Source organism: Sturnira hondurensis, unplaced genomic scaffold (genome assembly GCF_014824575.4).
Source record: "Sturnira hondurensis isolate 20B ecotype Veracruz unplaced genomic scaffold, ASM1482457v3 Scaffold0018525, whole genome shotgun sequence".
NCBI lineage: Eukaryota > Metazoa > Chordata > Mammalia > Chiroptera > Phyllostomidae > Sturnira > Sturnira hondurensis.
This window is the reverse complement of record NW_028091156.1, coordinates 5,134,235-5,159,049: the sequence shown is the minus strand read 5'-3', so window position 1 is coordinate 5,159,049 and position 24,815 is coordinate 5,134,235. Positions and strand designations below refer to the sequence as shown.

General features: G+C 49.3%; 1 protein-coding gene across 2 annotated transcripts in view; it reads right to left on the bottom strand.

Moving 5' to 3' along the window:
- The window catches only part of DUSP10 (dual specificity phosphatase 10), a 35,842-nt gene extending 24,899 nt beyond the window's left edge, over nucleotides 1–10,943 (bottom strand). The window contains exons 1-2 of one of the 2 annotated variants that reach the window (XM_037069362.1): nucleotides 10,817–10,943; nucleotides 7,886–8,739 (exon numbers count right to left, since the gene is read on the bottom strand). In XM_037069362.1, the coding sequence (XP_036925257.1) occupies nucleotides 7,886–8,739; nucleotides 10,817–10,821 (859 nt within the window). In that variant the 5' untranslated portion in view covers nucleotides 10,822–10,943. Of the gene's footprint in view, nucleotides 1–7,885; nucleotides 8,740–10,585; nucleotides 10,723–10,816 lie in introns of those variants that run through there. The other variant, XM_037069361.1, reaches the window with a different exon arrangement.
- Nucleotides 10,944–24,815: the final 13,872 nt, after the last annotated feature.

The following is a 24,815-nucleotide window of genomic DNA, read 5'->3' as shown; positions in this document are numbered from 1 at the left end:
ACTGCTTCATCTGCTGCCCACTGCAGGAAGAAACGGGAGACAGAGGCCTGCCAGGGGGTCCCAGCTCAGCAGGGAGACAAAGAAAACTGGAAACCCTCTGCTGAAGCAGTGGGGAAGAGCTGGGCTTCGTTTTGTTTTTCATGAAATTTGAGTCTTGCGGGGGAGGGGGTGAAAAAAAGTGCCGAGTAGGCCTTCACCATAAATAAAACCTGAAGGGGCCACACAGATAATTGGATGACTCTGCAAGCCCAGAGCTTCCTGTGGGTGACCCTTCACTCCGCCAGACACAGCCTTTACCTTAGGAATGGGCAAGGTGCATGCTCATTTCCTTATCCCAGAATAGAGGCTCACAGTGGCTTTGCCTTCAAGGCACGTACAGTAGAAATCTTGCCGGGTGAGGGAGTGGAATATATATATTCCCTCCACCCCAACTTTTAAGTAATAATAGATGACACAGACATAAGGTGGGGGGGGGGCGGAATCGATGCTAAGATCATCCTCTTGGCTAATGGATAAAAAAAACTTCCGAAGAGTCAGACTTCACAATTTGAAAGGCCACGACTACACCAGCTTGAATGGAACAGGTATATTTTTTAAGGTTCTACCATAAAATTCAGGCCACGGCCTATACTCATCCTTTTCTCTTCCAATTTCTTCTGAATCAGCAAGGTCATGCAACGTGAACGTAGTGCATACGGTTTATGTGGAAGCAGAGCCGATAAAAAATAGTCCGAGAGAGACAGGTTTAGGGGAAACAGCGCAGCTTTGAAATGACAGGCTGGCGGCAGCCCTGTCTCTGAGAGTGGTTTTTAATTGTACTTGCAAACTTTTCTTTTTTCTAAGTAGGCCAAAACCTTGCTTTTGAAATATCGTTTACAATGCGTTGTTTGTTTAATAACATGTACTCTTTTCATAGATGGCATGCAGGGAAAACAAACACGGGCCCTGTTCCTATCAACATCGTGTCCAAAATTGGTGAAGTCCAAATTACAAAGTTCCACTCTGACACCCAGAGGACCCTGTCAGCCCCGAGCTTCTGAGGCAGAGAGCGAACATATATTCCCTTTCCTGCTGAAAACCAGCAAAAGAAAAAAATAAGTTCTTTCTTTTCATTTGAAGAATGTGAGAAGGAATTCTGCTGGCCCAGGAAGACATGTGTAGATGAGGCCGGGCCCCATCTCGTAAGGGGACAAGAGAAGACAAAAAGGCCACGTCCCACACAGACGCACACTTCCCAGGAGAATGACGCAGGCCGAGGGTGACGGCTCCCTCGGCAGGGTGGTGTGGCAGAAGGCGATGGAGACTGCAGGGGGTCTGTGCCCATCGCAGTGGGGGGACAGGCGTACCCGTCTGGTACGCAGATGCTCTCCTTCCAGTGGGAACATGGCAGGGTGACGATGGCACCTTCCCCGCTGGGTCCCTTGCACACCTACTTCAGTAATACTTGTTGAATGGATCTCTTGTACTCAGAAGGCCCTACATACATGGAGACTAATCTGCCCAAAAGTTCCCAGAAATCTGAGACACTTGGGGTGCATTTTGATGCGGGTTTTCCAGTCCTTCCTGAAACCAGTAAATCCCCTAGAAGATGGGGTGAAGTCAGTGTTCATATTTGACCCATATTTCTAGGACTCGGGTCCACAGTAGGATTGTGAATTGCTGGCTTGAAGGTCCTTTCTGTTCTGGACTGAAATCTGAAAATTCCACCAAAAAGATCAATACGCAACGTGACTGACTCGATCCATGACCTTCTTTGCTAAATGCATGCTGTACATTATTAGATGCTGTTATCGTGAGGTCTTAGGAACACACATCAGTCTGTTGACCTGGGAGACCTATTTCAGCAGTAAGGACTAAAGCTCTAGAATTAATTATGCATGTGACCTTGAACAAGCGATAAACTTCTCTAGGCTCCATTTCTGCAACTGAATAATGAGAAGACTGGACTAGATCAATGACTTTCAAACTGTGCTGCATGTTAAAATCACCCAGAGAGCCTTAAAATGCCCGATGCGCAGGCTGTCCCCCCCACCAATTTGATCAGAGATGGGAGCTGAGCACCAAAGGTTTTAAAATGTCCCAGTTCATCCCAGTGAGCAGCCTGCTGGGAAAACAACTGGACCAGGGGGCTGCTGAGCATCCTTCCTGTTCTCAAAACGGGGCTTCTTGGGTTTGCAAAAGGAGCTGATCCCCTCAAACCTTGGGATTAGACTTTCTGCCCTTAGTGGGTAGGTAGTGTGTCCTTATCGGCTCACTTGAATCAAACTGCCTATGTCCTGCAAATCTACACATCTTTATGCCCAGACCACTCCCCAGCAATGCTGGGACAGGGGGACTCTGGCTGCTGGTGATACTGAGTCTTAGGAAGCAGGTGGCTCCTCGTGGAAAGCTCCCAGCTAGCTGCTTTGGGTGCGTGAGCCACAAGACTGTGGCGAAACATTCTTCTGTTCCTGTGATTTTGTCCAGTCTCCCTCCCTTGACCCTGCTTTATCCAGTCTGAAAACCATTAGCTACCCCTGCCAGCAGAGGAGTTTCTGGAACTTGTCCTTGACGAGCCACATGGTAAGGCCACGTGGTTCATCCTTAACACGCTCCCACAGTAGTGTACTTAGAACAAGTTATTAACATCCCCCCCCCCACCAAAAAAAAAAACCCCAAAACCCACACTCAATGTCTAATGTAAGAGGTTTTGAAAGGGATGGGGGTTGGGAATCAGGGCCCAGAGGCCCGACTTATGGAGAGCTGTCTATGTGCCAGGCATTTGATTCACGTCATCTCAGTTTGCCCTGCGATGTTGAAATTATTCCTATTTTACAATGGAAAAAAAAAAAAAACAGGGATCCGAGAGGTAACCTGAGCGGCCTGAGGACACCTACCGTTGCACACGGAAACGCCTAGATTTGGAGCCAGGTATAGGTGAGCTCAGCGCCACTCCGCTGAGCACACAGTGAACGAGGGGCAGACAGAGTAAAGGGGAGACGGAGAGAGGGCTCCCTTATCTCTTTTCACTTACATTTTAATTAGGGAGGAGGGTAGTGTGTCCGAGGGCTCAGAGAGGGTACAGGCAACTGTGCACCAGTTCGGGGAGAGGGTTCAGGATGCGCTGGAAGAAACCAGCAGGCTTCTCAATGACTTCCTCCCTTCTCCCCTCTCACAGAATCTCATCCCGACTCAAAGCTTCGAGAACTTTTCAACACAAAGTGCACGGCTCCCTCCTGGCGCCTCCCCTTTTATAGTCAGACTACAATCCCTGGTCCAAAAATAAATCAGCCTGATAAGAGGCCAGGAAAAGCAAAGCTTAATAGTCTTATGCTTTCACTACTGAGTTATGGGACATTCGGTGGATAAATTCATCATCACATTTTCACAAATTCCCCTACAAATGAATAATTCTAGGATAGGCCCCAATGACTCTGGCCTCCTGACCCAACATGTTTTTGTAATTACTTGGTGCTCCGACTGTATAGTGCTTAAATTACGGAGCGGTCACCAAGTTATTTTTAGGCTATAGCAACACACACGCACGCATGCGCGCGCGAGCACACACACGGCTGTACCTAGCTCGTTATTTGTACTCCTTTGGAAAAGGAGACCAAATGGCCTTTTTCACCAGCACCATCAGCCCTGCTCAACCAATAGTCATCACAGGAGATTGAGCTGCATTTCTGAGTGCTTACCACGCACGAAGAACTATTTAGATACGCCGCACACATTAGGTCTTTGTATTCCTGAACCGACACCACGAGACTGCTCCTGTTAGGTCCTCTTTTCAGAAATGAGGGAACTAAGAAAATGAGGGATTATGTAATGTGTCCCTCAAGTCAGGGGAGCGGGGGCAACCAAAATTAGCACTCAGACTGAATCCCAAGTCCACCGTTCACTACAGGGCTAATGTTTGGCATGTTTTAGATGTGCAACAGAGGTTCAGAATAATAACAGTTTGTGAATATAGACATGTACTCACAACGCCCCTGACAGACAAGAGGCAAGTGTGTGCCTCCCACAAAACAAAGAAGAAAGAGAAAGGATATTTGCACAGGGTCTCTGATTTCTGAGCGTAGCCATTCATTTTGTGATCAGACTCCGTACTGCCTGTGTTTACTTCCCAATCCTTGTTGACTGTGGAAGAATGTGCTGTCTATGTTGCTCATTTCTCAGGAGTTACGGTGGAAAGCTTTATGGTATTGGAGTCTAGCTCCCGACATCATTCAACATTCTCTATGTAACAGCCTCTTGAAGGGATTCTTTCTCCTCCCCCTGCTCCCAACAAATGCCTCTGGTACAGAAGCAGGACCGTCAGGCTCTGCTTGGTGACAGCACAGAGCAAGCAGGTGCCCGTGCACAGGTGCCCTGACCCACCTGTGCAGAACGAGGGCTAGGGACCCTACCAGCCTCCCACTCGGAGGAGGGGCTGCTTCTCCGCAGACCTGACCACCTGTGGGTCACAGCAGAACTCGAAGTTGGCAAAAGTCTCAAACGTGGGCATGTGACACTGTCCATACTGTACGATGAGATCTCCCCAGCCTCATTCATTTTAAAACATTATGTCTAAGCACAGCACATATTTAAACACATTAGAGTATTGTCTACTCTATAAAATTTTTCAACTAAAGCAGGAAGCTAGGGAAAAAGAGCAATAATTGTTTAATCTGGTGACCAGTATGTGGGTGCCCACTATACTGCTTCCTCCTTGCCTGTGTATTTGAAAATTTTTATAATAAAATCTGTAAAGGCAGAGACTATCTTTAAGAAGGAGGTGACAGTGCCTTATCCTTTCTTACTCAGGTACATCATAAATTATTCCCCTGGACGCAACCGTGGAAGCCTTAGACACATCATAGCAAAGATGCTTCCTTTCCTTCTGGAAGGCCCAGCATTGTCCAGCCTTCTTATTCAGTGTGGTTAGAAATCCTATGAAGAATCGAGCTTCGATAAAACAAATTATAATGCTTTTCAGAGCTTTTGCAAGTCCCTGCATATTTACTCATTTCTCCAGGCTGGGTAGGAGCGCAGGTCCTGATGCCATTTTTGTCCTCAGAAGCTGAGACAGACACATGGCTTCAGACACAGGTCACAACGGGGAGGGGACTGTCAATCAGAGCAGTAACTTAATCTCAGGGGCTCCTGCACCTCCGCTCACCCTCTTCCCAACCTGACACAGCATGGCTAAAACGGCAGCTGAGCGGCCGTTCTCCTTGACAGGCAGCTCCAAAAATGGAGAACGTGGCATTGAAACAGGGGACGTTAAACTTGGACAGGGAGGGTAGCAACCAGTGTTTACAAACACACACAAGGGCAGCAGGTGGGCCAGCCATAAATTACCCGAGATTGTACTGAAATCTCTGAAAATAAATCAATGAGGCCTTCAAAGTTCCTCCCTCAGCGGACTCTCACTACCCCCACCACCAGAGCCGCCTGACAAAAATCACTCATTCCAAGATGGTACCGCTGCCACCCTGGTTAAAATAAAATCTTACGTCACCGGGGGTTGGGGTGAGTAATATACCTCGGCAGAGAAGCCAGACCAGAGTGGTCACTGGCCCCACTCAAGAGCCCAGAAGAAGTCGCTGGCCGTGCCTTCTCGGAGATGGCCCCTCATTCCCCATTCGATGGTGCTTGGCGTCCCCTTTGGTTTGCCCAGGTGAAAGGTAGCTAGGGCATCCTGGAGTTGCTCTCTCTTCGTTCCCATCATGGTCCCAGTTCTAGGCCGTTCCCCCCAGCGTCCCAAATTGTAATGACGATAATAATAAATAAAGTAGACTGTAGACCCCTTTGCTTCTAAAATACACATTTTTAACCAAATTCTCAAATACTTGAAGAAAAAAACCCCAAAGCTACAAATAATCCGACCTCTACGACCAGCGCGTCTTCCAGGCCGACCGCCGCCGTGTCTCACCGACCCGAAAATGCCGAGCCCTCCCAGTGGCGGCCCCGGGCGCCCAGTGGTGAGGTCAGCAGCATGTCCGGCCCCGCCCCACAGAGGCCACCTCACTCCCTGACGCCGAGGAACAAGCCCAGGCTGCCTGGAGTCTCAGCTGCCCCACAGGAAAGTGGGGAGGAACCCCGCTTTTGTCAGTAGCAGCCAGGGGACTGTTTCTCAGTGATTGGCAAGTCACCCCCATACACAACAATGCCTGCTGCCAAACCGAAGGTCAGATCTACAGCTCCTCCTAATCACCCATGTGTTCAAGTTCAGGGTCATCTTAGAGTGTATTGTTTGACGCCTACCCCCAGATCACACAGGCACAAAAGGACTGCTTTTCCTCAATGGTATCTACTCTTCGGGAACAATTAAGACCATTGGCTACCCCCTCTGTCTGCCCCCCCAATACACACTATCACCAATGGGAAATGGGTAGGTTGTACTTTCTCATCCAAAAGAAGCCAAGCCAAGCCAAGATCATGGTAAGAAAACACCAGCTGGGTAAACTTACTAGGAATCATTCAAAGTCAACGGAAGAGCAATAAAATACAGAGCTACACAGAAGAAATCTGAACATCCCGATAAACCAAAGGAAACCCAGGAACGGCAACAAAATCATAACTGGACGTTTCTGGAACTCTCTGGATACAATCTCCCTGAGGCCATTCTTCTCATCAGAACCCACCAGCCCTAAGGAAATCTGTGCCTTTGTGGTAGTTGGGTCTAATGAGAGCAAGTCCAAGGGCAGTGGAGGGTGGGGCAGAGGGCTTAGAGCAAAGGAATTCAGAACCACCTTTCCAAGAAGGCTACTTAATAAGAGGCAGATGCACCTTTGGGAAGACGGGAGGGAGAGGGGCAGAGCCGTCTTCACGAAGACGGAACAACCCCCTTGCTCACCTCAGCGCCTGCTGCGATTTAAGTATGTAAGGTGCTCAAAGGAAGCCTCTGGTCCACGCCGTTCAGGAGAGCAGAGGTGATGTGGCCCGGGTTGTGTACCTTGGCTCAGACCAACAGAAGAGAAGAAAGATGACTATCTCTCAGGGCCACCCCCACCGGACAGAAGACCCCAAAGAGGAAGAATGGGGTGTGGTGCCCCCCGAGGGCTGGTATTTGAGGGCAAAGAGGCAACACCGGGGAGAGACGCAGGACAAGGGCTGCCCTGCTAGGTCAGGGCAGGGCATAGAGAATAGTGGGCAATTCATTCCTCCTGCCAGGGCTCCGCGACCATGAGCTCAGAGTCACTCTGCATTGAGTGTCCTAAGGGAAGTGACCCACCCCTGCCCCACCTTGGGAGGAGCCATGATGCCAGAAGTCGTCATGTACAGCCAGAGGGAACAGTGTGTTGGGGACGATGACAGAAGAATGACTCTGTCCCCTTGGAGCTGTGGCAGAGAAACAGATACACTGTGGGGCGTTACAATAAGGATCTCTGTCCCTCTACCTGTCCCTGTATAAGTCACATGAAATCCAAGCTGGCCAGAGAGGTGAGAAAGAAGGAGATTCTCCCACAACAAAGAATGGGTACCTGCAAGTTTACTTGTAGCCTACACGGTGGCTGCTTCCTCAGCTCCGTCAACTTGGGTTAAGCCTGAGCAACAATAACTTTCCAAGCAGTGATTGATTGCAATAGAGCTCCTGGCCCAGGCACGACTACAGACACCATCTGGTGCTTCAAAAGCCCCCTTTTAAAATGACAAGAAAAGCCTCAGAAAGGTGAAAGGACTTGCCCCATGCAAATGGGAAGGTGAAGCAAGACCAGAACCCAAATCTCCCGTGGGGTTTCTTTCTCTGAACCAAAATAATTAAGGAAGGGCATGGGAAGACAGACAAGAAGAAGAAGAAGAAGAACGTCTATTAGGTCTTCTGTAGGTAGGGGTCAGGAGAACGCTGGTGCTTCTAAGAGAAGCCCCCGAGCGACCCCAGGCGAGGCAGGAACATGCTGGGGAAGGAAGGGGGCCTTACCTTTCAACACCAGGGGTTCTTTGCCTTCTCTCTTCAGGGACTCGAGGACTATGTGAAGTGGCTGCGAAGGCATCACTCGGCTGGGCTCATTGGTATTCTCATCATAAACTATAATTTCTTTGGAAAAGATCCTCTTGAAAGAGTCCTTGCCTTCCCTACAGGAAATCAAGTCCAAGACAGTGATTTTGCCCTGCTGCAGCCTCCGCCGGCTGATCTTGTCGGCACAGTTGATGTGGACAGCTCCTTGGATGTGGCTCTTGTTGTACTCCATGAAGGGCCTGCAGTCAATGATGACGGGGCCCTGGCTGGGCAGGTGACTCTTGCTGCACTTGGTCATCTTCTTTGCCAGGTCGTTGGGGTAGATGATTTTGATGCTGGCGAGCTGCTTGGGGGTCCCCGACACGGGGCTGCCCACCCCACCTGACGGACTTAGGGAGCCTGCGTTCTCATTGTTGTTGACCATCTGGGTGGCGGGGCAGGGGCTAGAGGTTCCGATGGCAGTGGTGGCGGAGCCAGCAGCAATGGCTTGGGTCTGGGCCTGACTGTCCTTGTCGTAGGTTGCCACAGTGCAGCAGCTGGTACTGCTGCATCCACAATTGAGGGAGCGGGCAGAGCCGCTGGATGAGGGCATATACGTCAGATTCGCAGCCTTTAGGGACACAGCGGTGGTGGCGATGACAGGAGGGCGGCTGTTACTGCCTGGGGCGGCAGGGCCAAGGTAGCTAGAGTCTAGGCAGAGGTTGAGATCCTGAGGCCGGACGGGCCTGGACAGCGCCACTACTAACCTGTCGTCTAAAGGAGATGGAGGCATGAGGAGGCTGAAAGCTGGCAATTCAAGAAGAACTGAAGACAGTCTGTAAAGAAGGGGAGGGGGAAAGACAGGGTAAAGTCACGTGACACAAAAGGCAGCCTCGTCCAGTCCCTACGAGAGGCCACTGCATCCCTCCGGGCAGAGCCGTCCTGCTGCCCTTTATCACGCTGCTCTTGTGGCTTGAAACTCATTTTATGGATTCAAAGAGGATGTCAACCCGAGGGCCCTCATCTATTCGCTCACTGTGTCTAAGGTTAACAATGCATATAGTCCGCGCACATGGTGATAACCACCTTTCTTGGACCCACATCAAAGTTCAACCTTGGGGAAGGTAAAAGCACAAAGAATTAGAAACTCTGAAGACAGAAAGGAAGGCTCTGAAGAGGTAACTATTAGGCCTCATCTCCGGGACAGAAGTAGAGGGCAATTAGCTGAGAAAGACCCATTTGTCCACCCTTGCATACTTTCCATGTAATTCCTCACCCACTGCAAAGGCAAAGGAATGACCAAGAGCTCGGGCATGGCTCACAGAAATATACAGCAGCTAAATATACAACCGGGCGGACGTCAACTTTCTGCCCATCAGAATGAAAGTATCCCCCTAAGTGAATGTCTTTAGCTGGGAGCTATTCTTGCTTTCCATCCGACTGAGCCCTTTGAAAAGCACACACAGTCATATTAAACCCTCCCATGCTTCCTCTTGGCCTCTTATTAATTAATCTGCATTTCCCCCTTCATTACAAACTGGTATTGCCTGAAATGAAGCTCCAAGCCAAGGAGCCAGGTCGGGCAACCCCAGCCCTGGGGGACCTCTCAGCCCTCTCTTGCCAGCCCCCACCACACACCCCTACCCCTGACTTTAAGAGAGGGACCACATTGACTCTCCTCTCTCCATTTCCCCACAGACACAGGCTGTGGATCCTAAAGCTTCTCTCAACAGGAGGCAGGTGGTGTGCGTGATACTTCAACCCCACACAGATATCCCCCTCTCTGAGGGGATGGATTCCAGAAAGATGACTTCCCAGTTAGCCTGTCCCTGTTAAAGGAGGCTGTGAAGTATTGCCCTCCGGGTTTACCTCCTGTCTCGAGAGGGCGCCTGTAAAGAAAGGGACAGTTCCTTCCTCCCTGTAGGCGCAGGGGCACCCTACAACGGGGCCCTGCTGGCTCCTCTCCTGTTAGCCATGCACACAGCGAAGAGACCAAACCCCATGCAAGAGTCACTCACCTAAACGAACTTTAAGAGATGTCTGGGAAAATGTCATCTATCATCCGTCTACACCGGGCCGTCACCATTTTCTGACACAGAGCCCAAATGTCACAGGCAGAATCCACACACGCGCGCGCACACACGGGCACGCACCCTTCACATCTGCAGGTCCCCACGACTCAGGTTTCTCTCCCCACCTTTGGATGGGAGCGAAGGATCCAACGCCTCTCCTCCCGCCCTCCCTTGCTGCCTTCTCCTCTCCCTTGCGTAGTATTTTTTGAAGAGCAAGTACTATTCCAGAAGCTATAACTGTTTCCCAGCTGGAGCAAGAGGGGAAAGTCTTTGCTATTGTGTTCCCTAGTAAGGCGCGTCCCAGAATCGACAGTCCGCTTCCTCGGAGAGGGACGCAGGAGTGTGTTCACGGGGACACAGCCTGGGACCCCCGCCTCCCCATGCGCGGCTCGCACATGCACGGGGTGTATAACGAGATCGGCATCCCTGCAGCAGACCGAGGGTCGGGCGTATATATCGCCCGGGAAGCCTCCCAGAGAGGCTGGAGATAAGATCAAGCGGCGAGAGAACGCTCCTTCCCTACTCCTGGGGCACCTAACACCCCCCTTCGCAACACAGCGCACTAACGAGCCCCAGGCATTTAAAACTGCCGCAAAGCATCCCGACAAACCTCATTTTTGTTCTTCGCCCAAATCCAAATGGACTGCAGAGACAGTGAACGCACAGGGCGGCGTGAGCCAACAGCCGGAACCCTATTAACCTCACCTGCTGTGTTGCCCCGTGCGCATCGCAACACACACACACACACACACACACACACACACGCACACGCATTCAGACTCACACTCACGCCGCCTAACACTCCTAGGCTCTAGGAGTAGCCGCGGTGACTTCCACTTACTTCATAAATAAGTGTAGCCCTCCACCATCTGGCGCTCCGCTTCAGTGTGGATTTGCACATCCAGCCCCCATTCACTTGGCTTCATTGATCTCCAGCAACAACATAGTTACTTTCTCTTTTGCTAGACTGTAAATGTAAGGTTCTGGGGGGGCGGGCCGGGTGCCGACCGACGGCGCGTTGGGCCAATAGGAATCCGGAGAGAACTGACCGTTACCTCACAGCAGCCCGCGGCCAATGAGCGACCTGGGGGGAGGAGCCAGGGGGCGTGGCCTCGTCTCTTTAAGGAGGGTAGCTTCTACGCCGCTTCGGATCCACGGTGTTAGAACACGGGCGGTGATGTCATTGGCAACCAATCAAAAACTTAAAAAGGGCCGGCCGGGGCCCGCGCGGAGCAGCTGCTCTTTATTTACATGTAAACCGAACCAGCAGGATGCAATTAACCCTTTCCGGGGCTGAATTGTCAATTGGCTGGACTAACCGCTCCGGCTCCAACCGGCTCTGACCACTTGACGGGATCCTACGGGACCCCGTCACGCGGGACAGACCACACTGTCGCTTTTTTATTCCTTCTTACTCGGGGCGGATGATCAAAAGTGTCGGAGTAACTTTCTGAAAGCAAGAGACAACGAGAACTGTCACTGTCCCCAGTGGGAAAACTGGGATCCTCGACTGGCTCGAGGTGACTTGGCAAACCCTGACCCAAGGTTCGCGGACGTCGCCGAGCCGCGGGCTCTGGGACGGTGGCGAGCGTGCAGCCAGGAGCATCGCTTCTGTTCCGGCCCGCGTCCCGGGCCATTGGTCATGGGGGTTTGGGCTCGGACGCAGCTGGCCAGCCAGCCGGCCGGTCGTCCCTGGGCAGTGAGGCCAGGCCAGCTCGCCGCTGCCCGCGTCCGGGGGGCCGCCCCGCTGGGCCTCGCGCCGCAGGGAAGCATCGGCCGCCCGCCCGCAGATGTCGCTGCCCCTCTGGCTTCCCTACTGCTACCCCGCACGGCGGTGGCGCGGCGCCCTCTGGCTCGCGGTTTTCTGAGCCCGGGTCATGCCGCTGCCTCCCCCGCTTACTTGCCGGGGCTCGAGCCGGAGCACCAAGGCGGCGGCTCGGAGGGCTGCTCGGAGGCGGCTGCCTGGGCTCGGGCCGGAAGCGACAGGAGGCGCACCGGGAACGGTAGCACAGTCGCCCCCAGCCTAGGCCCGGTGTCCTGGGGCTCCGGGTGCGTCCGCCACGCCCCTCGGCACCGGTACCAACCGTCCGCGCCCCTTCTCCAGCCTGGCGCGCAGGGCGCCCGCGCTGCACCCTCCTTCCCAGCGAGCCTAGGCAGTCGCCGGCCACTCCGCAGGGCCCCTGGCAAGCCGAGGACTGCCAGGCCGGATCTTCTGCAGCAGTCGTGGCTGGCGGAAGGCAGCGTGAAGTCGGTATAAACCACCAGAGTTGCAACCCCGAGGGGTCGCTGGCCAAGGAGCGCATCTGGAGGAGTGGGGCTTGCCTGCAACGCGTCTGGAAAATCTCAGGGAAACTGAGGGAGAATTGACTTGCAGTAGGAACAGAAGTGGAGATGCGGAGACGGACTGCAGAGAGTCCGCAAGTCTTCTTCCTGAAGAAGTAGAGCTGTTTCATTTATCCCTCTCCTGGCTCAGAGAGGCGGAGGTGAAAGAGTGAAATGATTATGATGCAGTAAGACATTGTGAGCATGATAGAATATTTGGCTATGGTTTTTCTCTCACCAGCCTGAAGGTGTTTGGAGACATGCTTCAGGCTCCAGGCCTGATAAGTCAGCTAAGTGGTAGCGACATGTGCATGTAATTGCTCTAAGTGCAGATCCGAAATCAGAAGATGCCAAAGCCTGGCCTGCTGGCCAGCTCTGCTCAGTGCACTGTTCAGAGAAATCCCCTTGGGTATCTGGGGCGGGCGCGGGATACATAGGCATATATCCACAGTCTAGCTTTCACACCAGAGTTTCAAATGGAAGTAAACGCATACAATCATCTTAGGCTGGAAAGGAGTCTTGTAGCCCCGTCTACACTCACACACCAACACACACGCACACGATGGTTGGGGCACACCAGTTGGTTCTCACATCCTTGGGGATCAACAGGTCCTGGCCAGGAAAGTTGCCTTCCGGGCACTTTCTATAGAAATCATAAAAGAACTTCCCCAAGGGTCTACCCTGGTGCTTCAATAGCTAAGGCGTCTCTCACCAGAGATAATTATGGGGAAGAAAACAGTTCACTAACTTGGAGGCTGGAGAGCTCTGGGTGTCAGTCCTGATTCTGACTCTTACCGGTTGTGTCCATCCATCTAGAGTCACTGCATTCACTCCTTCACCTGTGAAATGGGAACACCCCAAATAAGGGCAAAAAAGGAAAAAATTCTGGTGAAAGTGCTCAGGGGAAAAAAGGATTACTGATAAAGGCATTCAGGAAAAAAATCACGATCCTTGCTTCAGGAAATGGGGTGCCTCTGTGTAAGGGTACCTATGAGCTATAAATTATAAATTAATTGCTAACACCTCAAAATCTAAGCCCAGTCGAAGTAGACAGTTGCAGGAGAGTTCTTAGCAGCCTTTTTTTCTGAGGCCCAGAAGGGGAAAGTAACTTCAAAAAGAAATGTAACGCATCGAATGACATGATGATTTTATTATAGTTTCAAACTAGTGATTATAACTTAGTCGACTACAAAGGCAAGTCATCCAGGCTGAAAAGTTGGGAAATGATGGCAGAATTTCTCATTATTTGTCAAACCTGAAACATGGAATCAATATGTCATTAACATATACAATGATGTAATTACTGTTTTAATTGGGCATCTCAAAGTGTATAGTCGAATTATAAAGTGGTAAAAAATCAGATTAGAAATGGGTATCTTTCCAGCTGCTACTCCCCTGAGCTTCTTTCCTGCAAAAAGAGGTGTTGTGCCTGCGTTTTGAGTCATAAATATGAACACGCTATGTGAAGTAGTGCCCTTAGATTTAAATTTGTAGTAACAACCGGCCAATGGCTATGAACCTGAACTGTATACAAATGACCGGCAAAGCCTTTGTGTTCAATTTTAGTCCCAAAGAAACAGCAAAGCATCTTCACTGTATTTTAGTGTTCTAACATTATATTCAGCCATCTCTTTGGTCCTACAAACAAGCATCATAAAAAATATTGTTTCTTTCAGTGCAAAGTACTGTGTGTTCAATCCAAAAGGTGAAGCTAACTTAGGCCGACATATAAGATATACTATGGGTAGTGTTGAACAAGTGTATTAATTAAACAACATTGTACTCCAGGAATTATGTGTGTGTGGGGGAGAGTGGCAGAAGGTAGGGACTGGGTGAGAATTAGGTTTTCCAAATAGTCTTCAAAGTCAAGGTGGATTCCTGGAGATTCTAGAATTGAGGCAGAGGGGGGTTTAGAGAAAACTTAGAAATAATACATCCCAGAATAAAGGTGATATTAAATCACCAAGAAGTGGGGCAGGCGAAAGCCAGGTGGCAAAGTCACTGAGGCCTACCTGTGACACTTCCCAGGCCTAGAGAAGGACTCATAAGCAGCCTCCCCACCTCACCCCTGCAAGAGTAGCAACCGGCCAATGTTTGGTGCAGTGTTTGGTGGGGCAGTGGAAATAGAAGTGGACCCATCTGCTTTCTCACGGTCTGCGAGTGTGGACACAGGAGGCCACAGGTCTTGCCCTCTGAATTCATGGGTTGGGTGTCCTGGTAGCTCAGTGAGAGTCTCGGAGCCATTAAAGGTTCCATAGCTGTGTTTTCCAGCGTGGTGGCCCCTTGCCACATGTAACTATTAAACACTTGAAATGTGGCAAAGATGAGCTGTGATGTGCTCCAAGTTTAAAATACACGCTGGATTTCAAAAACACAGAAAATGTAAATTGTCTCCATCATTTTTATGTCGGTCGCATGTTAAACTGTTTGGATATGCCGGTGTAAATAAAGCGTTAATGAAACAAATTTTACCAGTTTATTTTTACTTTTCAGAATATGCCTAGTATGCAATTTGAAATGACTTGTGCAGTTTACATGTTTTTATTGGCAAGGCTGTTCTAGAACCTATAATTGCTCCTCTGATTTGAGGTCACTCTAGTGCCAAAGGCAACAGAACCACTGAACGATGGGCCTGGAAGGGACTTCGGAGCTTATCTAGGCCAGTGGTTTTCAAATTGTGTTAAGCTGAGCCAGAGGGAGTAGGGACGCCGGGGCACGTGACCAATGTGGGGGCAGCCAGGAGCTGGTGCAGGCTTGAGACCTCACTCCCACGCCACCCCTGCACACTTGGGTTTTTTTTTTTTAATTCCTGAGACTCCAAAGTAACATATCATTCGAAGAAAGGATTCTGGTTGATTTCTTGTTCTGTTTTGTTTTGTTTTTAATCCTGGCCAATCTTCCGTTTTCTTTTTCCTTTACAATGTGAGGCAATTGCAGCAACGTGAGGCCAAGATAGTGGAGGTGGCCTGGGCAAAGCTAGGCTTGACCTCAGACCTACTGTTGAAGTCCATCCTGGATACTACTGGACGTGGAAGAGGAAGTGATGATCAGCCGGGGGAATTGGTAAAGTCCTCGTTTTAGCTGGAGCTAGCGCTTCCCCTTTCCAAGCAGTGGTTTCCTCACCGCGAGGGCCTGCTGCCCCTCGTCAAAAGAGAGGGCTGGCTAGGCATCATTGACACCAAGGTATTTCCTCCGTGAAAATAACAAAGAACAAGCTAACTGCTGGCCGTAGGTCTCCAGCGTGCCTTGCTCTGAGACGGATGGCCCATTATGAGTATGTGTTGTGACATCAAGACAACATTTTCCTACTTGCCAGGCGGAGCCATCATTTTCTCATTAGGAAGTGGGATTCGCCCCACAGCCTTGGTGTCTAACTGTGTTGCAGAAGGTTATTCTGGGATGGCAGCCCCTCTTCAGGTCTTTCCAAATTCATGGAACCTTCTCAGCATTTCTGCCTAGGTGAACACGGTACCACTTCTGAATATAATAACGAGATCCTTCAGCTCACCAAGTGGGCCACAATCTTCCTGGTTTATCTCTACAATTAAACATTGAACAGATTCTAAAGATCTAGCAATTGGGAAGATTTTAACATGCAACACTCCTGAGTGTTTTGCTCTGTGCCAAGTACTGTTCTAAGTGATCTACGTACATTAACTCGTATAAATCTTCATGTTCACGTCGAAGGAATAGGGAGGTGCTCTTGTTAGCCTTGAAGGATGGGGAAACACATACGGACAGGTTAAGTAATCTGCCCAAGGTCACACAGCTCGAAAGCGGCATAGTGACATTTGAACCCAGACGGTCTGACGCCAGAATGTACCCAGTGTGTTATTCATTTTCTTTGTGGATTTTACAAACTTCTACCCCCTCCCCCTCAGCCTTTATAGACTGCCAGGATGTTTTTAATCCCCTCTTCAGAAGAATTTGCAACTTTTCCTTTGCTTTCTCTAGAATGTCTCAGAATCCATTATATCCTCATGGGGTCTCAGCTCTCACTGCTGCATCACGCCTCCCCCCCTTTGGGGTTTGCTAAAACCTCTACTTTGTTTCCAGAATCCTCCCAATTAGTGGTCTCCACTTCATCGGCATTTCCATGGCTGCTGCCAGCTGGACTGACAGATCCAAGGGAGAGCCTATCACACATCTCCTGCCCAGATTTTGTCTTGTTGGCCGCCCCACCCCCAGCACCTGGCATGGGAGCTAGCACGCAGTGGGAGCTCAGTAGGTTTCTGTTGAACCAATGAATGAATGAATGATCAACAAATTCATGAATCGATCAACAGACGGCATTTTTATAACAGACCCTTACATTGTCTCCTCCGAGTTGCGTACCCTGGGTCATCTGACACCTTTGCAGCCGTTGGTTTGGGCTATCTGGGATAGCGAATGGTTCAGGGACCTCGAAAACCCCTAAATTCAATTCTCGTCTGAATTCTAAATGCGGATATGAGTCAAGTGTCCATCTCTGGTGAACCCTACTGTTTACACACAACTCTGGCTGTTTGTTTTTACTGTGTTCTCTTGTTTATAGTTTACCGCTGGTCCCTGTTTCCCTGGCTTCTGCGGGAACATCAGCATCTTGCTCACTCACCCCTCCTCCTGTGAGCCACACCTGTTTGTGTCTTTGCAGGTCTCAGCTCCTGTTGCACCTTCGGTGCTGAGGAAATGTGTCTCCTTGTTCACTGAGTTTCAGTAGGATGAAGGTATATCTTAAGTTTTTCTTCCAGCACCTTCCCAGTGACGGCACCCAGGGCATTCATTGCCTCAAACAGGTGGCTAGGCCAATGTTGACTGAGGCCCATAAATTGCTTTTTTTCCCTGAAAGAGGCTTTTCATCCAATACCTATGCTTGGAAGCCACCAAGTTCAAGTTCCCGGAAGTTGGTGATGTGCTCTGAGAAGAAATGCTGCCTCCCATGCTGGGCTGGACGGGGAGCAGCGACCTGAGAAGTCCTGTTCCTAGAGTTCTGTGAAGGTGACGTGGGTCCTCCTAGACGTCCCACCCAGAGGGGTTGGGGGGACGTCTAAGTGAAAACTGTAAATCAGTGTAAAATCAGTGTTGGCCCTGTAAATCAGTGTTGGCCCTGATTGACACGGTGAATACGGCTACCACAACTTTTAGCCTGCAAGGGCCAGGAATGTCCAAATGGGGTGGCTGAGTCCCTTTCCAGGGGGATTAAGTGTCCACTGTGTGCTGAGTACTAAGCCCACAGGACCCCTCGCAGCACATAATAGGTACTCACGTGACTTCAAGTCAGGCCAGGTCAAGTCAAGTCATTCACAGGGTGAGAGAAAAACCCCTGTTGCAAATGACTACATGTTTAGTTCAGGTAGGAATCTTGGAGAAGGAGGAAATGTTACTGGCTCCATAAACAAACACTTAGAATTTCAAGAAGATAAATAGATTGGATCAGAGAAGGGCCAGCCAAAGTGCTGAGCTGCATTTCATTCATCTGCTGATGCCCAGAGACCTGGGATATAGCATGAGTGGGTGTCTGAGAACGTGTGTCACCTTTCCACAGGAATGCATGAAGACGTATAATTCATGGGAAATCCCTAGCCACCTTCATGCTAGGGAAACTGATGCTACTCGGTAAACGGCTACTGTGAACTTTACACCAGACTAATGACAGCACCCAGCCAATGAGGTGTTTTCTCTACACGCCTTAGAGAGCAGAAATGCCAACAGACACTGCCTTCCGTTGCAGTCCTCGTCGTATGGGAGTTTCCCAGAAGGACAGACTAGAAAAGTTGGAGACTTTGGGTTTTACTCAGTAGGATCACGCAGTATAGTTTGCTGATGGTCGCTTCTAGCCTACCTAGCACTTGTGACAGCTTTTTCTGCGGGTCAAACTTCCTTCCCGCTTCCCATCCTCCAATCACCAAAATTACGTGTGCATGGAAGAAGGGAAAATCAAAAGAAGGAAAGAAAGGAGGCAAAAGGGAGACAGAGATGGCTGGGAATTCTTTATAATGTTTGCTTGTTTTTGTATGTTTTAAAGGTATTAACGCTATTGAATTTGTTGCCCATGGTTTTCTTTTTTTAATATAGCTTATTTTTTATTGAATTTATTGCAGTGACATTAGTTAATAAAATTATGGAAGTTTCAGGTGTACAATTCTATAATACTTCATTTGTATATTGTATTGTGTGCACTACCCCAAGTCAAGTCTCCTTCCATCACCATTTATCCCCCTCTGTACCCTCTTTTTCCTCCCCCTGTTCCTATTTCCCTCTTGCTTATATTTTTGACTTCCAGGTTGGGAAGGGTGTATTTGGGCAGAGAGAGGGCAAGGAGTGGACAAGGAGAGGGAAGGTAGACAATTCTAGACAATTTTTTGTTTTCACTAGCGAAGCAGACTGGGACAGAATCTGGCCACAGAAAAAGGTTGTTGAATGCTTTGCAGCCAAAAAATGCGAAAGCACTAAAGCTCAGTGTGCTTGTCCCCAGCAGTCCCTGGGCCACCGTCCTGAGATGTCTGAGTCACAGCTGCCTTTTATAAAGTTGCACCAGGACTTACAGCAACTGAGCGCTCCTGTGTGGGGGCCCAGGGACCTCCAAGATGAAAGAAGCCAGTCCCCGTTTCTCTGGGAAAACTCAGAAGAAGGACATGTAGGGCTGTTCACGCACAGGCCCAGAGTCACTGTATCCAAACCTAGGAGGACCTGAAAGACAAGTTTCTCTGATCCCATAGTAAAAGGAGCAGAATGTGCCCCCCTCCTGTGAATATACAGAGATTTTTCTTTCCTGTGCTTCTGCTACTGTGATTTCTACTTGTGGCGATTTGGCCATGATGTCTAGACAGTTGGTCCAATGTTATTCTGGGCATTTCAGTGAGGGTTGTTTTTCGGATAAGACTGATGTTTAAGTTCATGGACTTTGAGTAAAGCAGATTACCCTCCATACCGTGGGTGGGCCTCATCCAATCAGTTGAAGGCCTCACTAGAACGAAGACTGAATTCCCCCAAGCAGAAAAGATTTCAGCTGGCACTTGACCTTCAGACGTCTGTGGCAAGGTCATTGGTTCTTCCTAGTTCTCCAGCCTGCCGACCTGCCCTGCAGTTTTTGGACTTGCCAGCCTCCGTAATCACACCAATTCCCAAACTAAGTTTCTCTCTTTACATGCGCACATCAGATTGGCTCTGTTTCTCTGGGGAACGCAGACTGATGATACATCTTTGTTGCCTTCCGTGGACAGAGCCGGGAAAAGCCGGGGAGATGAGCACTGCGTGAAACATCAACATGTGTCCCTTCCTGTCCTGTGTCACTGGAGACACCACTCTGAAAAGGGAATGGGGATACACCTACTAAATGGAAGATGGCAAAAAGTTTAATGAAAAAGTCTAACCTAAAATTATTGATACGAAAGAAATAAATCCCCCCAACCCCCAAGTTATCAGGAAAAAAATAGAAAATTGCAAATGACCCCCCTGGTCTTGGAATTCTAAAGCAATCTCGGGATTGGAAAGGTAACAGTGAGCCTTTGATACGTTTCTGAGCCTCTGATTTGTGCCCATTCAGCCCGAAGGAGAAAAGAGATGAATATTTGTGCCTTCCTCTAAATGCATGTTTCCCCTTTATCTCAACACCCTGAATCTTGAGGCTGTCAGTTTTCATGGTAAGTACAGACTGCCTTCCCAATTTTCTATTGTGTGTTAAGAAAGCCACTTCAAGCCGCAGAATTAATGTGGACATCTCGTTGCCGTTATTTATTTCTTGCTACTTTTGCTTTTCCAAGTTAATCAACATACGGTTGAATCATTATACAATCTCAGCCCAAGGGCTTAAGGAGAGCAATTATCAAAATGAAGAGGTCACAGTCCACAAAACCCCATCAGAGGCAAAAATGTACTCTGTTTTTGCAGCTGCCTAATGCTTTCAGTTTTTCTGCTTCTTATCAGGAATGTGTGCCATGCTTGACGGTGAATATCCTACTCGGCTTCTTCCTCCCTGGTTCCTAGTGGACTGGAAGCTTCCTGCCTGTTATCTAGACCAGAGCTTCTCCAACTCTGAGGACACACCCTGGGGCATCTTGTTAAGAGTGCTGGTTCTGATCCAGCAGGTCAGGGCCAGGACTGGGGGTTCTACATTTCCTAACACAATTTCCCAGTGGCTTTGATGCACCTGGTGCATGGAGCACACTTTGCGAATCTAGACCCACACCATGGCGGACAGTAGCCATCAGCCCCATGTGGCTGTTGGAGCCCTGGAACCCTGGGAGTCACCAAGACTCTAAGTACAAAGTACACACCAGATTTTGAAGATCCCGTAGGAAAGACTGGATAAAATACCTCATTAATAATTTCAGATCACAGCAAATCCTCAATGTCATGGATAGGTTCCACAACGTGAAACAAGACAATGTATAATAATAACACTGATTCTACACAAGTCTCATTGATCTAAACAAGAATTCGGTTCCTACAGCATCTCATCAATGTTATAACAAAATGCCTTGAACGAAACGACGTTATTTGAGGACTTGCTATACTTCAGCCCAGACGCTCCCAAACCCCTAACCTAGACTCGGGCATCTCACAGACCTGTGGGCAATCACAGACTGTTCCTGGTCTGAACGCAGGGGAGGAGTTTGCTGGAGAATGAAGCGCACTGTCCAGCTCAGCTGGCTTTTCTCACCCTCTTTGAAAGGAGCAGCACATGAGGTTACCTTCTCATCACGCACAGAGCAGGCGCTTTTGGGTAACACGTCCTCCCCGCGACAGTTCAACCTCAATGCTCTCCCCTCCTACACCTCCTTCTGCTCCTTTACTACCTTCCTCTATGACTTGGTGCCTCCCCCCACCAGGTCTCCAAGCCAGAAACACGGTGGGGGGCGGGGAGGGGGAGTTATTTCTACATCGTCTCCTTCATTGACCGGAGTTCTCAAAGCCATTCTCTTCTCTTCATCCTCATCACCACCATTCGATCTATGCTGCCACAGTCTTGCTTGGTTATTGCCGCAGGCACAAGCAAGTCGTCCTCCACGCTGCTGCCTCAGTGAGCTCTCCGAAGCTCAGATCTACACCCTCCCTTCAGGGGCTCCTCATAGTCCAGGTGAAGACCCTGGAATGGCTTTTGGTCCCGTCCTCGCAGCCAGGCATTCTGAACTACTGGCACTCGGCCTTCCATTGGCCTCTGAGTATTCATGCATGCGGCTCCCTTCAGAAGTGATTTTTTGGTTTATGTGTCTGTCACCTCAGTTCCTTACCCCTTGGAAAAGAGTCTCTGTGCAAGACCAACCTCTAGCATAGCGCCTGGGAAATAATAGGCGCCCATTACCTGGTTGTTGAATGAATAAGTGACGTCGAGGCAGAAAGGGGTCATGAACTGCTGCCTGTGGCCGTGTCAATCTCAGTGCCTGGGCTGGGCTGAGCCAGTGGATGAAGTCACAGAATTCTAGAGAGAGAGATGAAGGCTGTGGGGCTGGAAGGCGGGGGCGGGGGGGGAGGGCATTACTGGGACGCTTCCACGGTGGCTGCTGTAGCTGAATCTGGTACGCTCTGAAAGCTCTCCTGGATCGTGCCAAAAGCAGTTGTGGCTGAGACCATCTTTCAGAATGAAAACCCCATCGCCTGGGTACTCTGTCAGCTACTTTTCATTTCCAGGCTCCCCTTGTTTACATGCAATTGAACAACCCAAGTATTCTTCCAACTCCCTCCAACAACGCTACCATTTTGGCTTCTGCCCTGGACTTAGACCCTATTTACTTACCGTTCCCTTTTAGCCTTTGCATTCCTTTAAGATATGACTAGCAAAATCTGGCCCCAGACTCCAGCATAGCAATAGACCATCTAATCTACCCTGGTCTTTAGGGCTTCATTTACTACGTTGTCACTTCACGGCAGAAGAATGACAGGTAGGACAGAGAAGGGAGGAGGTGGGGGAAATCTAGCACAATCGTCTGGAGACAAATAATAGATTATGGCTGGAAACTCCCGTCTTGATTTGGCTCAAGGGCCACAGTATATTTGGCTGCCCCCCGATTGACATAATTATTATTGCCAGAACTTAATTTTAGAAAGAACTGAAAAGGAGGACATGGGTGATTAAAGCTCTAATAATAACATTTCTGAAAAGTCTGGGTTAATGAATCTGTAACTCTTTACAAAGGAAAAGAGGCTTCAGGTGTTCAGGGATTAGTACCTGGTACTGAGCTCGGGAAAAAAAAATGTACTGGGGAGTCAAGTAGGGCAGGGACAGACCACATGCCCCTAAGAAATCTTGGGGAAATAGAAAGACACAGAGCTTGTTTTTACATCAAAATTTCCTTCAAAACTTTTGTGAGTAAAATAAAGTTTCCCAAAGCAGGTAATGTCTTAAATTCATTTACTGAGCATCCCTTAAGCTCAAGGCACTGGATTGGTCCCTTTGGAAGATCCCGTGGTGTGGGCAGGGCCCATCTAAGCACTGGCTGAGGCATTCTGGCCATTCATAAGCCGGCATCTGCTTTGATTAGACCAACCTGATTGGCTGATGCCCCGCCACTTGTTAAATATTTTGAGTATCACTCTTGGATATCAGGCAAACTTTGTCTTAAAATAGCCCATAGTTTAGAGGTTGAGATAAATCCCCATGAAACTACAGTGCAATGCTTTGTCCTGTCAATGGTTACCATTGTGTTTTCCATCATCCTTTACAAAATGCTTTCATAACTTCATTGCATTTGAACTTCACAGCTGTGGTGTGGTGCATGTTCCTATTCTCATTTTGCTGATAAGGAAGCATGAAGTTCAGAGAGAGAAACGGTCTCTCACGTTTCATAGAGCAAGAACCTGTCCCGATAGACAATATCTGATTTTGCCTCCAGTGTTCACTCACAGAGTCCAGAGCCTGCCTATCTCAAATAGGAGATTCATTCAAGCAAACAACTCTCTACCTCACGAATTAATTCTCCATTTCTAAATACGGATTTTCATACCCAACCAGCTGCATGAAGATCGTCCTTGTAGCCCTGTGGCCCTGAGAGAAAGTTCCAAAAGCTCGTTCTGGGTACACGAGCTGTTAAAAGACTCAGGCGACACATGTGGGGGAAGCGTGGAACAGCCTTCAGGCCCTCAACTAGGCAGTGATGTCAGAACAGACAAGCAGATGGGAAACAAAAAAGCAAGGGCAATGAGAGAATAGATGGCAAGGGAAGAAAGAGAGCAAGGAGGGAAGGAAAGAAGGAAGGAAGAGAGGGAGGGAGGGAGGGAGGGAGGGAGGAAAAGGAAGAATTCGAAAACCAAAGTTACGTGTCGAAACGTGCCCAGGGAGCTGGGGTCAGACCACATTGGGAAAATCGGTCAGATGCCAGTCAAAGGAGTGCTGCTGTCTGCAGAAGTAAGCTGGGGCGTTCTGGGAGTTCGCTCAGGCAGAATACCTCCTTTTCCAACGGGCTGCACGCAGGGGCAGCTACTCTTAAAGCACCGGAGCATTTACATTCCTGGTCTTGGACCACTTGTGACCAGGGGGAAAAGAACAAAATTATCTCCCAGGTGAGTGATGTTCCTAATCTATAAAATCAGTTGTTCAGTGCTCCCGATACGGATCCGGGCTCTCAGACAGGGGGCCTTCTGGCTGATCTGGTGCCTTTTCTTCTGCGTCTGACATGCACTGAGCCACATGCCATCTGTACTGATCTCGGGGGATGACTTTCTTCATCTTGCCTTACAGAAATAGTCAGTCAGGATGGGAAGGGACCTTAGAACTTGTTCAACGAACCCCTCCTTTTCCCAGGAGTGGAACATGAAATTTGCCAAAAGGAAGTGACTTGTTCAAGGTCACACGAAAGGGTAATTACAAAATTAAATTAATTTCTGGTTGATTTCTGGTTGTTGTGACTAGGCCTGTGTTCATTTCATCGTCTGGAAAAGCCTTACTATCCGACACCTTGTACGAGTAGTAACGCCACTAGGAATTCTCCAGTGTCAGTCACAGAAATGAGGCCACCTTGTCAGTACCTGCTCCCTGCAACAACCGGCTGTCTCTGTGAGGTGAATTTCTGATGATTTAGCTCCCACGTTGTACCCACTAAGTGATGCCTCTCGGGTGCATCTTTGAAGGGACTCCAGAAAAACGTTTGTTTGTTTTTTTTTTTCTGTGAAGCAAAGAAGCTTGTTACGGTGAATATTTTTGATGGCTGACTCCTTCTCTTGACAGCTCTAACCAGGCTTGCCTTCGAGCCCAGTACACCTGCCATTGTCATCTGGTGCCTTTTGGTTACTGCTGACTTTGCTCTGCTGAGAGGGGCACACAGATTAGCTGGCCGTGGGGCGGGTCCGTCCGTCCGTGTTGTGGGTCCATCCGTCCGTGTCTTTAGGTCCTGAATGCTGAGTATGGAGACTTGGGCCTGAACACAGGAGGTGCACAGTAGCTATCTGATGACTGACTGTGCTTGACTCTTGGGCACGTGGATTTGAACCACACAGGACCACTTACATGTGGATTTTTCCATAAATATTGTAAATGTATTTTCTCTTCCTTGTGATTTTCTTAATAACATTGCCTTTGCTCCCAGCTTACTGATGGGAAGAAT